The sequence below is a fragment of the Palaemon carinicauda genome, chromosome 22 (genome assembly GCF_036898095.1).
Source record: "Palaemon carinicauda isolate YSFRI2023 chromosome 22, ASM3689809v2, whole genome shotgun sequence".
NCBI lineage: Eukaryota > Metazoa > Arthropoda > Malacostraca > Decapoda > Palaemonidae > Palaemon > Palaemon carinicauda.
In genome coordinates, this window is record NC_090746.1 from 112,127,929 (window position 1) to 112,141,884 (window position 13,956).

The 13,956-nt window shown below is 32.7% G+C and overlaps 1 protein-coding gene across 1 annotated transcript in view; it reads right to left on the minus strand.

Moving 5' to 3' along the window:
• Positions 1-13,956, minus strand: part of Klp98A (kinesin-like protein 98A) — a 100,512-nt gene that overhangs the window by 6,410 nt on the left and 80,146 nt on the right. The window contains exons 15-20 of the mRNA XM_068346637.1: positions 12,065-13,249; positions 8,208-8,416; positions 6,715-6,855; positions 6,491-6,542; positions 872-974; positions 427-515 (exon numbers count right to left, since the gene is read on the minus strand). Of these exons, the coding sequence (XP_068202738.1) occupies positions 427-515; positions 872-974; positions 6,491-6,542; positions 6,715-6,855; positions 8,208-8,416; positions 12,065-13,249 (1,779 nt within the window). The remainder of the gene's footprint in view (positions 1-426; positions 516-871; positions 975-6,490; positions 6,543-6,714; positions 6,856-8,207; positions 8,417-12,064; positions 13,250-13,956) is intronic.

Consider the following 13,956-nt stretch of genomic DNA (forward strand, 5'->3'; position numbering starts at 1 on the left):
GGTGCATATTTAACCATCATTGTTGATGGGTCATGTACACTTGTAATAATAATAACTTATTCCTTATTACTCAAGACACTTATCAAAGGAAGAGCCATCAAAAAGTAAAGGTCCCATTTCCAAGCAATTAAAATGGGGCAATGATACAAAACCCTGATGAATTTTAGACTGATTAATATGCTGTATTTGGCAGTTCTGTTCATATGAGCAAATATCATGAAAAAGATAGTTTTAAAAAAGGGATTCTGGCGAAGGAAAAATCTATTTCTGGGCGAGAGACCTGTGCCGCCCAGTGAAATGCTCCTTTTAGCACCATTTCTAAGCAGTTATATACCTTATAAATGGTGCTAAAAGGAGCATTTCACTGGGCGGCACAGGTTGAGCCCAGAAAGATACTTCTGAAAAATAAACAAATAAAATTCTTACCTCATACTCCCAGTGTGCAGATGAACCTGACCCTTTCAATTCATAACCAGGAATGCAGACACAGATCCCACATGACATATCATAATCAGCTATTTGAAAAAGAAATGAACATAATTTTTACAAATACAGTATAACAATATTACAGTACATGATTTTTTTTCAAGGTATGGTTACATTTTAATAACTCTACATTACATTTTAGTGAAAAATACCACTTACCCCACACTTTCTTAATGATAAGATTTCATAGCTTGTAAATATCATTCTTAAGATTTACTTCAAAGAAAAATTTAAAAAGAAAATAAATGATAAAGATCTAGATAGAAAAACTTTCTTTCAATGATACAGAACAGAAATACAGTGTTATAAAAATCCTCAATATACCTCTCAAAACTATAATAAAATAATTCACTATGAGGACACTAGGCTTATCATTTCAACTTACTTAAAGGAGATTGCAATGGTCCAGGAGTTAGAAGTAAGTCATCTGCTGATGTCGTACTTTGATACAGGTGGTTTCCACCTTCCCCTTCCATTTCATAACCAGCCTATAGAAAGTATTTTTTGTTAACCAGCCAGCAAAATTATTAATGGCAAAATTACTTCACAGTCAACTTTGAAGAATAATGATAAGCAAAAATTATGGACTCAGTACCAGAATTATGTAGTTTAATTCAAACACAAGCATTTATAACAAAAAAGGATATATATTATTGTCCTGTCCATAAAATTTCATTATGAATTATCCTTATAAATATTACATTATCCTTATCTATAAAACTGGTTTACATTGCAAACAAAAATATCTTCTTAGTTTTATTCTAAGATAAAGCTTATAAATTAGATACACGTACAGTACTTGAATGACAAAAGCTGACCAACTTTATACTGTTCATAAACTAATTCCAAGCTTGGATTCAAAACAAAACATTTCTCCTATACATTGGCAATTGAGATCAAACAAACTAATGATACTAAAGCTAAGAATTTGCACACTGAACTAAGTCATGCATACATACATACATATAACAAGGCACTTCCCCCAATTTTGGGGGGTAGCCGACATCAACAAATGAAACAAAAACAAAAAGGGGACCTCTACTCTCTACGTTCCTCCAGCCTAAGTCATGCTCTACAGAAAAAAGCATCTTCATTTCGTACATAAAGTATTGAGTAACCAGCAGGCATAAATTAGTCATTTTTTCCAAAGAACAGAACAGTATTAGTTTTAACAATCTACACTTCTAGGACATCCACTGAAATATATAACACAGAGTATAGTACTCTATTACTAATCAAGAATCAAATTAAACTGAGATGCAAACTCTTAACTGCTATATACTTCCAACACTGCTGCAAGGGAAATCAAAATAACAGCCTTGCACTATGTACTACAATTAGTTAGAATACTGAAAATGTTGAAGACAGTGAGGTGCTAAACCAGCTTTAATAAACTAGATTTAATAAATTGATGAAAATGCAAAATATTCTATCTAAATTGCCTACATATTCAAGCAGTTTCCTATTTAGAAGTTGTTAGTAAAACTAAATAATCATTCAATCAACATTCCATTCCATAACTGTCGTAAATGGACAGCATAAATTAGAAAGAGTTAGGATTGAAACATTTTTTTCCCAAATATGCTAATTATTGAAATTAGTGTATGCCATAAATCACATACTACCTGATGCTACCTAATTTGTAGAGGCAAATTTCCTTCTGTATGGAATTTTATTCAAGCCTACATTTTTTTTCATCAAGTTTCCTATTGATGGCAATAATCCTTCTGTTAAAGATCTTTTATACCGCATAATTACTTTATATATATATATATATATATATATATATATATATATATATATATATATATATATATATATATATATATATATATATATATATATATATATATATATATATATATATATATATATATATATATATATACTGTAATAAAACACTTGCCACCTTGACCCTCGGGTATCCATCAATTAACTACATCACATTTTGTGTCGACTGGATATAAGGCTGTGAGATTAATGGCACTGAGAGGAGGTATCATATCATATGATGACTTTCTTATAAAGCTACATTTTTTATCATAATCCATCAATCGTACAGTGTGTTCAAATCATAATTTAGGAGAGGCGCCAAGTTCCTGAATGACCAAGAAATTTTTTGAATGCATGTAAGAATCAAAGAAAGTATTTACAGACTGTTATGAGTTAGGAACTAAGGCTATGAAGACTCACTTGAGAGATAAGCAGGAGATGTTAAAGCATAGATTCCAAGCATTCTATATATCTGAGTTGCAATTAATGTAGGAACAAAATTGAGTTAGGAAGTGGAATACTGTAATGAATAGTCCTCATTGTCTTCCTTTAAAGCTAATACTTGGCCCCCAATGACAGCAACTACAAATTCAACCATTTGTGGGTTGACCCTGCCAGGTACCTAAATTCAAAAGGGAGAAAACAATATATTGTGCTCTAAATCTTAGAAGCAAGAGTAGTAAAAGGTATTCTTATATTACAAACTAACAATCTTACTTGTCTTTTTTCTACCTCTGACAGATTATTGTTGCCTTCATAACCTGTTTTCTCCATTTCAGTGTGGAGACGAATACTTGAAAAATGCCAACCCTGAAATCTCTCAAGATGTAAGTACAGTATTGTTGAACTCATACCAATTCTCAGAGAATATGTTATAAATTACAGAATTTGACCTCAACATCCATATTTTACAGAGATAGGAACAGTTCTTTCCGGAAATATATTAGCTTTGTTTGACATGGAAAATAGAACAAATATTAAAAGCAATTAAAATAAGGAGTGTCTCTGGCAGAGCTAGAATGATCGTTGAAATTGTTAACGAGGTAGTTAACAAAATGTGGTGAGTGTGGGCAAATAGCCATTCCTATTCATTTGTCAAAGACTCTTAACTTTTCACTTTCAACTCAGGATGGGTGGTTGAGGAGGGAATTTTAACTCCAAAGGAAGGATTCAGGTTGGTACAGCTCGAGAAAATAAAAATTACTCTTAAGACTTTTTACTTGTTTCTACATGCAAACAGACATTTCGTCTTTTAAAATGGGGAGACTTCTTCATTGGTGGGTAGAAGTCTCCCTAGAACCAAACTGGCTGGCTTCCTATTTTCCCTGGAAATGGCAAGCTCCCTGGTCCAGTATGGAAGAGAGGTAGATGACTCCAGCAACCTCCTATTAGCCCCTCATAGGGATAAGTAGGCTGATAGGACCTGGCCAGTACTTGGTATGTACTTGGTACTTAGTCACTGAAGAAATCTTCCCCCCAAAGGGGAAATGCACTCTGGAATGAAATACCTGTCAAAAGATGGGCAAAGGATAGGTATTCATTTCACCATCATCCTTGTAAAGGGAGGATGGGGGAGAACTGTTTCTTTAAGATCCAGTCTAATAAGAATAGTGCTCAGAAATGTATCTTACCAGCATTTATATCAAATCCAGATTGTAACAGTATGAAAGCTTCATCACCAAGTAAGGGGAAGAATAGTTGGCAAATAAGAAGAGGAGAACTTGGAATTGGAAATGTAATGGAAAAGTTATTTAGCTCAGCAACTTCTCCTCAGGCTCTATAAGCTGAAAAGTTGAGGCCTAAGCAATCACCAACAACAAAACTCTCCCAAGGGAAGAAATCACAGAAGTTGCTAGCCCACAGAGTACCCTCTTCAAATATAGGAAATGCAGCAATACCCCCATTCAAAGAATGGAGTAGAATCCACCTTCAAGATAGGAAAGATGAAGAAGAGTGCGCAAGCTCATCCAACACAAGGCAGACAGAAGGTGCTAAGTCCTGGCACAGAGCTGTGCACTCTGTCCCAATAGGGCCAAATTATCAGGCCTGGGAACCACCTGGGTGTCACCCATCCTTTCCTAAGAAGAAATGATATCGTCAAGAGGCCAATTCTTGTGACCGACTGGACTTCCTTGACTACTACTTCTAAGAAGTATCAGAATCAGAAGAGGAAGGGGAATGAATTGCTTCTCGCTCTTACCAACTTTCTCCTAAAGTTCTGCAAGCAGAGAAGTCAAAGTCTTAACAACCATCGACAGGCATCCTCTTCTCAACAGCAGACACAGCAGTACCCCATTCAGAGAAGGGAGCAGAGTCCAATGTCTAATCGTCTAGGAATAAAGGCGAAGGAGAACAACCAACCTCATTTAACACAGGCCAGCAGAAGGTGTACCTCTGTCCCTCCTGGCTAGTAGGTAGCCAGGGAAACCCTGGTCGAGGCCATGGGGAGGGTCATGTCACAGGGCTGTGAACTACTCGGTTGTCATTCCCTCCCCAAATGAGAGGTGGTTTTGACAAGAGCCCTACTTGTAACTACAACTGGCCTTTTTGGGCTTCTTTGATGTCCTTCTTATTCTTGTTCTTAGAAAACAAGCATCAAAATCAAAATTGGAAGAGGAAGAGGAAGAAGAGGACAAGGAAAAAGAGCCGGAAGGGGAAGAAGTGGATGAGGAAAAAAAGTCGGGAGAGGAAAGGAAACAAATCACTTCTTTCGCTTACTGACTTTCTCCTCAGGATCAGCAAACAGACCTTGCTATTACTGTAATTAACCAAGCTGAGCAACCATCAATGACAAAGCTCCCTTTGGGGGAGAACAACACTGAAGGACACTGTCACAGGAAATAGCAGGCAAACTCACTGACAATAGTAACAGACACAAAGTGGTTGGGGTCACAGGCACAGAGAGGGAGGGAGACACAGCCCCCAATCACATGCACAAGCCAGGGGTGACAGGCACTGGGAAGTGATAGACACAGAGGAACAGCACTAAAGCTGATCACAAGGGGCACTCACTGGGGCCTACATACAGGTTTGCCAGCCCAGGAGCATGCTCTTAAACTTCAGCACCCCACTCTAATACAATATATGTCAAAGTGTTTTTACATTGCAAAATTTCAAGTATCCATCATTAATCATTTTCTCTATAAAAAAGGATGGAATATCAAGTATCTTTGAACTTGCAGAAGTGAAGAGTAACAATGGTGACATTTTCATCAATAAAACTCACTTACACAAAGATAAGCATGTTTCATTATTTTTTAGATTAACAAAATAATTTACATACTAAAATAAAACTAACTCACCCAGCTCATTAGCAAGCAAATACAACTCTAATCCCTAAGAATTACTTTGCATGACCAGCAACCACCAGATTTTTTTCCATTATGATAAAATAGTTTACTAAGATTACTAAACCACCCAAGGTAAAATCTCATAAGACATACATATGACATTTTATAATGAAAGGTCAAAATTGTAATGTTCAAGTTGAAGAATTTGAAAATCTATATGGAAGAGGCCAAAGATAATGGAGGAAATTTAAAAACTAGTTTAAATAGTTCTTCCCAAAATAAACCAATTTTTTCTACAACCCTTTATTTGCTGAAAGACAACTTGGTTTCTGTCATCCAGTCTTTATCTGTAATGTATTTTCTGTCAGCATTGAATATGGTGCTGCTTTTAAGCTACTGACTAAAATTCGTTATATTGTTATCATTTCATATATTACACTTTCATTCAGTAACAGAAACACTATAACAAAATTTATCAAAGCCTTAAAATACTAATCAACAGCTTGAAAGACTAAGGTGTCTTCATGAAGCCTTGATCTTTAACCATTAATCACAAAACTTGAAATCCAATTTACGCAAACAAAAATAAAAATAACCAGATTAAAATTACCTTTGAATGAATCATTCTATTACTTGAAATATGAGCTATTAAAAGATTATATACAGTGTAACAAAAAGAATTGCCTAATGTATATGGTCTTTTTACAGTAATGATCACGGCAATTAAAACTTGTAAATATCATGCAAATAAAAAGGAATATTATTTATAGTGTGTGCACAAATAAAGGCCAGAAGTAAAGGTCAGGAACTGCATGGCTAAGAGCAAAACATTAACTTTAAATCAAAACATGCATTTTTAAAATAGGTTTTTATATCATGCATCTATTGTTCATACATTTCTAAACAAAGGTTTTAACTAAAATCTTTAAGTGAAAACTTACACTCATTGATGTGTAAGGTCTAACTTCAGCTGGAGTCAGAACCCTCACGCCACTGATGAAGTAATAATGACCAACATTAGATAGCAATTGTAATTCTTTTTACACGGTGGTAATATACATACTGTATAACTCTGTGATCTCTTTATCCAAAAAATTCAATTATAAAAAAAATATATGGATATATATATATATTTCACTAACAATGCACAAAATATCAGACTTACAGATTCCATGGATCCATGGAAGCACTCATCGAACGATAAGTACGTCTATACTGTGATCTTGAACTCAAAGCAGCATTTTCACGTGCAACCACTTCTTCCAAAACCCGTCTTTGTACTTCACGCTCAATGAGCAATGCCAATCTATAAAATCAATAGTGTCCAACATCAATGGTATTCTTAAAGAAATAATTCTTTTTTATAATTAGATAACAAACCATTAATTTACTAGAACATATTACTTATTGGGAGTTAAATGGCAGGACAAGATTAGAAATATTATGAGAGAAATTACTCGAGTGCCATATGTGGATGAGATCATGGTGAGGGGTAAATGGAGATGATTTGGGCATGCTCTTTGCACTCCCCAAGAAAGATTAGTTCACCAAACTTTTAACTGAGCTCCACAAGGCACACGAAGAGTTGGAAGAACCAGGCCTACATGGCTGAGGACTATGAAGCGTGAAGTAGGAGATGATGACGACTACTTTAATACTCAGGGGCTGGCAGACTTTAGAATTTACCAGGAAAAGGATCTAGCACTTCCAAACAATCAGACAGCCCTCTTGTGAGGTATAAACATCCCAGTGGTCGACCCCCAGTTTCTGGACAAAGTTTTGCCCTTACTGCACAGGACATTAATGGTATACTTGTATCTGATCAAAGGGGAGGGTGAATGGACTTCCATGTACTGTAATGCAATCCTTTTCATCTATAAAAAAAATTCTTATACATCATCTATTGATGCAAAGTAAAAATTACTACCTTATGAAAAATTTTAAATTATGAGTAGGGTTCAAAACTCTTATTGCAAGTTTTGGTTCTTCTACCACTAGCTTAAGAGATAGATTTTTATTACAGCTCGCTATAAACTTATTACTTAGAGTGGATTTCTGATTTCAGTCAAATTTTAATTTGAGTGATTGTACAATATAGTACACATACAGCACTTTTTGAAGTGCACAGTATGTTTGAAAATTGAAAATAGTGACAACATATTTTCCAAATTATCAATACCAACTAGCAAAGTACACTTATTTTACTTTTATTTTTTAAATTAACATTTCAAGTTTTTTCAACATAAAAGAATACTGTGCAGTAAATTTACTTTATGATGATATGTTGTATTCTCTGTACCATTGATCATTATGACTGTTATGTGTAATGCAAAAGTGCTTTTATACAATAATACTAGACTAAAATAATTGCTAAGAAAAAATTTTGAGAGGCTTTTCTAAGGGAATACATTAATTGGGACTGTTCAGGAGGAAACTGCAATGTACATTACTTTTTCATTATTACAATTCATAGTCTAATCATACCACCGAGTTAACATTGCTACCTTTCACATGGTTGGCTTAGAGTTTGTTCTTAAAAGATATACTATCATATTTCATTCAATAAACTACTTCTTGTCTTCAAGGATTGAATATACAAATATAAATACTTTGCAATATCTCAGAAAAATTAGAATTTTATATAAAATTGATAATTACCTGTCTTCTTGCAATAGAGATGAATCCAAAGGTAGATTAGTTGGTCTGCCAATATCGAACACTTGCTCTTGGTCATCTTGCAATCCCATGGCAGTTACACCTGAATCACTTGTCCTATTTGCAGCAAGTTTGCTGATAACGGAAGGTTGATTCATCAGCTGGTCTTCAAGGTTACTATAGTGTTGCTTCAGAGCTTCAAGCTCTCTGATCTTTAAAAATATGCAATAAACATGGATTATATATATGGTATATACTGTGTGTGTGTGTGTATATATATATATATATATATATATATATATATATATATATATATATATATATATATATATATATATATATATATATATATATATATATATATACAGTATATATATATATATATATATATATATATATATATATATATATATATATATATATATACATATATATACATATATATATATATATATATATATATATATATATATATATATATATATACAGTATATATATATATATATATATATATATATATATATATATATATATATATATACTGTATATATATATATATACATACATATATATATATATATATAGTATATATATATATATATATATATATATATATATATATATATATATATATATATATATATATATATATATACATATATATATATATATATATATATATATATATATATATATATATATATACTGTATATATATATATATATATATATATATATATATATATATATATATATATACATATATATATATATATATATATATATATATATATATATATATATATATATATATATAATACACACACAAATCATTTAATTTAATGTAATACAAAATACTTTATGTATGTATGTATTGGTATACAGTAAGTCCCTTACATATGGTTGAGACGCATTCCAAGGATTTCTCAAATTATAACACATCCTAATAGTCCAATGACTGTAGCACATTTTGGTAGATTATATGCAACATATTAAATTCCATTTTTAAATCATGCATCAGCATCAAAGGGTTACCAAATCAAGTTTGGCAGTCATCAATCTCATATTTTGTGCAAAAAAAAAAATAATCTTATGTGAAATGGTAATGAAGACAGTGAATTTCTTGTGTTCGATTCAGTGAACAAGTTTAGGCCTATATGGTTGCATGCATTATTTAAGCTAATAAGGGAATTGCTTTAGAATAGCATGAAAAATATTTCATTTAAAATATTATACATCAAGCAAAAGAAATCAGCATGAAAAAACTAAGAAAACTCATTGCATCTGAAAATGAAGCCATCATTGCTAATACATTGGACGTTATCGGTTACAGCGGCTAAGTTGACACAACAACTAGCCCGTCATATATTACAATGCACAAGTGCCTGAGCTTCTCCACAATAGTGAGATTTTCCATGTATGTTTTAGAGAAATTTCAGAATAAGAAAGCTTAATGAATTTTTCATTTTATTACAAACTTTATTACTAACTTTGCTTAAAATTATTTTATTAATAAATTATTTGGTTTTGTGACTGGTAGGATGTATCTTATAAACTGATTTCCAACTATTTTGAATTTGGGCATTACATTTATTTCCTAATTAACTTTGGTATCAAAGACATTCAATAATTATCAAAAGCTTAAAACGATGTTTTTGTATATTAGTCTACACTAAATGTGATTCTGATATACAATAAATTAACCTGCACTTTGTCAATGAGAATAAGGCCTACAGGTGCTTTTGCTCCAAACAAGCTAATATTTTACCTTTTGTTTTTTCCTAGAAATTTTGTTCATAATCTGCATCAGTTATTATTTTACGATTTTACTAATGTAAATTAGGAATCTTGAGGTTATTACTCATGTTTTCAAATAGGCTAAGTATAGTTTATGGTGCTCTCTTTTTTTCCACATTCTGTTAGTTTGACAATTTAATGATATAAATAGTATTTATTCCTTGGTTCATAGGTAATAAGAAAAAAAAATTATGTATACTGATGAGAATTTGAGTTTTAAATAGTCTAGGGTAGATTGTACAAGAAAAATCAGTTATTGGCCTATTTTGACATTTCAGGTAATTCTGGTTTGAAATATGCTGATTTTTATTTTCAGATGGATACCAAAGAAAACATCTTACTAGGCCTATTTTTTATCTGTATTTTCAAATTGGGTTGGCTAATTTCTATTTTTCGAGAGCTTTCTTTCCAACAATCATCTATGTTGACATTTAAAAGTATAAATAATATTCCTTGTTTGTTTTTTAGTTGATTACACAATTTTCCTATGATATACTGTACTATACTGATGAGAATTTGAGTTCTACTACAATCTAATTTGTCTATGAAAAATCAGATACTACCGCTAGAGCTATGTGGTCCTTTTGACTAGCCAGACAGTACTACATTGGATTCTTCTCTCTAGTAACGGTTCACTTTCCCTTTGCCTACACATACACCGAATAGTCTGGCCTGTTCTTTATAGATTCTTCTCTGTCCCATACACCCAACAACACTGACATTACCAAACAATTCTTCTTCACCCAAGGGGTTAATTAAAGCACTGTAATTTTTCAAAAGGCTACTTTCCTCTTGGTAAGGGTAGAAGAGACTCTTTAACTATGGTAAGCAGCTTTTCTAGGAGATGGACACTCCAAAATCAAACAATTGCTCTCTGGTCTTGAGTAGTACCATAGCCTCTGTACCATGGTCTTCCACTGTCTTCGGTTAGAATTCTCTTGCTTAAGGGTACACTCGGGCACACTATTCTATCTAATTTCTCTTCTTTTTGTTTTGTTAAAAGATTTTATAGTTTCTAAAGGAATTATTTATTTCAATGGTCTTACTGTTCTTAAAATATTTTATTTTCCTTGTTTCCTTTCCTCATTGGACTATTTTCCCTGTTGGGGACCCTGGGCTTATAGCATCCTGCTTAGCAAGTAATCATAATAATAATTTTGTACTAATTCTGCATTATATGATGCATTTTTATGATTCTCCACGAACCAAATCCCTGAGGACGAAAGAAGGCTTAAGTGGTAACATCCCTGACTGGTGAGCAGCAGACTGTGGTTCGACTCGTTAGTTCCTTTGGTCACTGCAGCCTCACCATCCTTTTGAGCAGGGGATGGGGGGTTTGTGGGAGCCTATAGGTCTATCTGCTAAGTCATCACCAGCCAATGCCTGGCCCTCCTTAGTCCTAGCTTGGGTCAAGAAGGGACTTGAGCAATAATCATATGTAAACAGTATAAGGTCAGTCTCTAGGGCAGTGTCCTGCTTGATAAGGTAATGTCACTGTCCTTTGCCTCTGCCATTCATGAGCGGCCTTTAAACCTTAAACCTTTAAAAGGAACAAACAGTGTGTGTGTGTGTGTATATATATATATATATATATATATATATATATATATATATATATATATATATATATATATATATATACATATATACATATATATATATATATATATATATATATATATATATATATATATATATATATATATATATATATATATATATATATATATATATACATACATACATATACCAAGGCACTTCCCCCAATTTTGGGGGGTAGCCAACATCAACAAATGAAACAAAACAAAATATATATATATATATATATATATATATATATATATATATATATATATATATATATATATATATATATATATATATATATATATACACAGTATATGTAAGTGTTTTGATCAAAACTAAATCAAACCAGTAAAAATACATTGATCATACATATATAGTACATTACATGCTAACATAGATTATATAAAATCCTTTCCTTTTAGTCTTCAACTAAAGGACTCTGAACTAAAGATAAATGCAAAATGAAACTACACATACCTTCTCCTCCATGCTCATATTAGATTTATCTTCATTTTCCCTCAATCGTAAAAGAACCTCAGCAGCTTTGCTAACATCACCGTCCGGTGAAATCAAGACACTTGATTTGCAGAGATCTTCCAACCCAGGATGCCAAAGTAATGATTCACCTTCATCACTACCTAATCTAGTATTAACCCCTTCACAATCTGGGCCATCTGTGATATTGTCATTTTCTTTCCTCATCTCCTCCTCATGAGGCTGGTATGCATCAGCATTTCCATTTCTATTAGTTCTAAAATTATTATTTGCATTTACCTCTACATTATATACAATTGATTGTCTATCAAAGTCTGATGAACTAGTAGCAACAGATGCACTGCTTGACTTTACAAATTCATTGTAATTGCCTTCATAATCTGTTGAGGAGGCACCACAACTTTCCTTCTTTTCATCTGAATACACCTGTCTTCGACAGTCCTCCTTCCTAATTCCTGGAGTGCTGTTAAACTTGATTGGAGTAGAAGTAGCTGCCCCTTCAACTCCTGGAGAACCTTGGGGATGAGGATGACCCTCAGTTTGGAGAATGGGAGATGTAGGGGGTCCTTTAAAACCTAATATATCACAAGAATTGTTATCACATGCTTTTGCTATTTGATTAAGATTTACATTGTGTTCCCATACATTATCTGAACTGGGCACATCACCAAAACTAGAAACATCTTCATTTTTACTGGCACTTGGAGATTTATACACCGAAGAACACAAGTCGTCATCTCGTTCAAAATGGGATGTGCCCTCTGTCACTTCATAACTTTTAGGCACTTTGGAAGGCAAATCACAGTTTCCCTGAGCAAAGGGTCCACAAGCAGCACCAAGTCCTTCGCTTTCTCTCTTTACAGAGAGTGACCTATCTAATGGAAGGGGAGACCAAGGAGAGGTTAAATCTCGTATATCAGGAGACAAGACTGAGGTAGCTGTATAAAAAGTCTCGGAAGCAGGTGTGGAGTTACAACTTATACCACCCCCTGGGTCTTCCTTTTCATTCAAGAGTGGCAAGGTCAAACTTGACTTTCTTAAAGCATAACTAGATCCTCTCCCATCATCTAAGTGGCTTCCAAGAGGGGTGGTTGGCTGACTGTGTGTATGGAGACTTGTCTGAGTAGACATTTCGCATAGGTCAGCTGTTTCTGATAATTTTGTCATCTGGTGGTAAAACATTTATTAACTAGTTAATAAATCTTGTTCACACACATTATACGTATCATAAATTAAACAATAAAAAATTGATATATTCCATAGATGAAATATATGACATATTTCCTAGTATAATGCAATGTTAGAAATGCGCATTGAACCCCCTAAAAATAAAAGAACCTTGGTTTCATTCTAAACTTGAGATATATTTTCTATTTTTGTAGCATTACCCAAGGATAAGGAAAATGCACTGTACTTTTTTTTCCTACCTATAACCACTAAAATTTTATGGTGATTCATATTCACTTTAATTAGTTTAATCAGTTATATGTTTCATCCATTCAATTTAAAAAACATATTGGACTTCAGAAGTGTCCCATCATAAATGAACATTTAGTTTAATCTAGTAATACTTGTTACAAATTATCATTTGCTTTAATGCTTGCGTGAACAAGCATCTTGCTTAGTTCAATGTTTATGTCAGCTTCAAATAACTTATGACAAACAGAACCTTTTGAATAATATTTTTCATTGCTTGATTAGAATTTCTAAAATCACTGAAAATAAAAGACACTTCTGAAAGCATAGAATATTTTCTAAGGATTTTAACAAAAGAAAAGATCCTATGGTACCAGGATATTTCATCAGTATGAATATACAATAGTCACCCACTTAAAACCAATTACTGTAATAAATTTTATTTCAAACAACTGTAA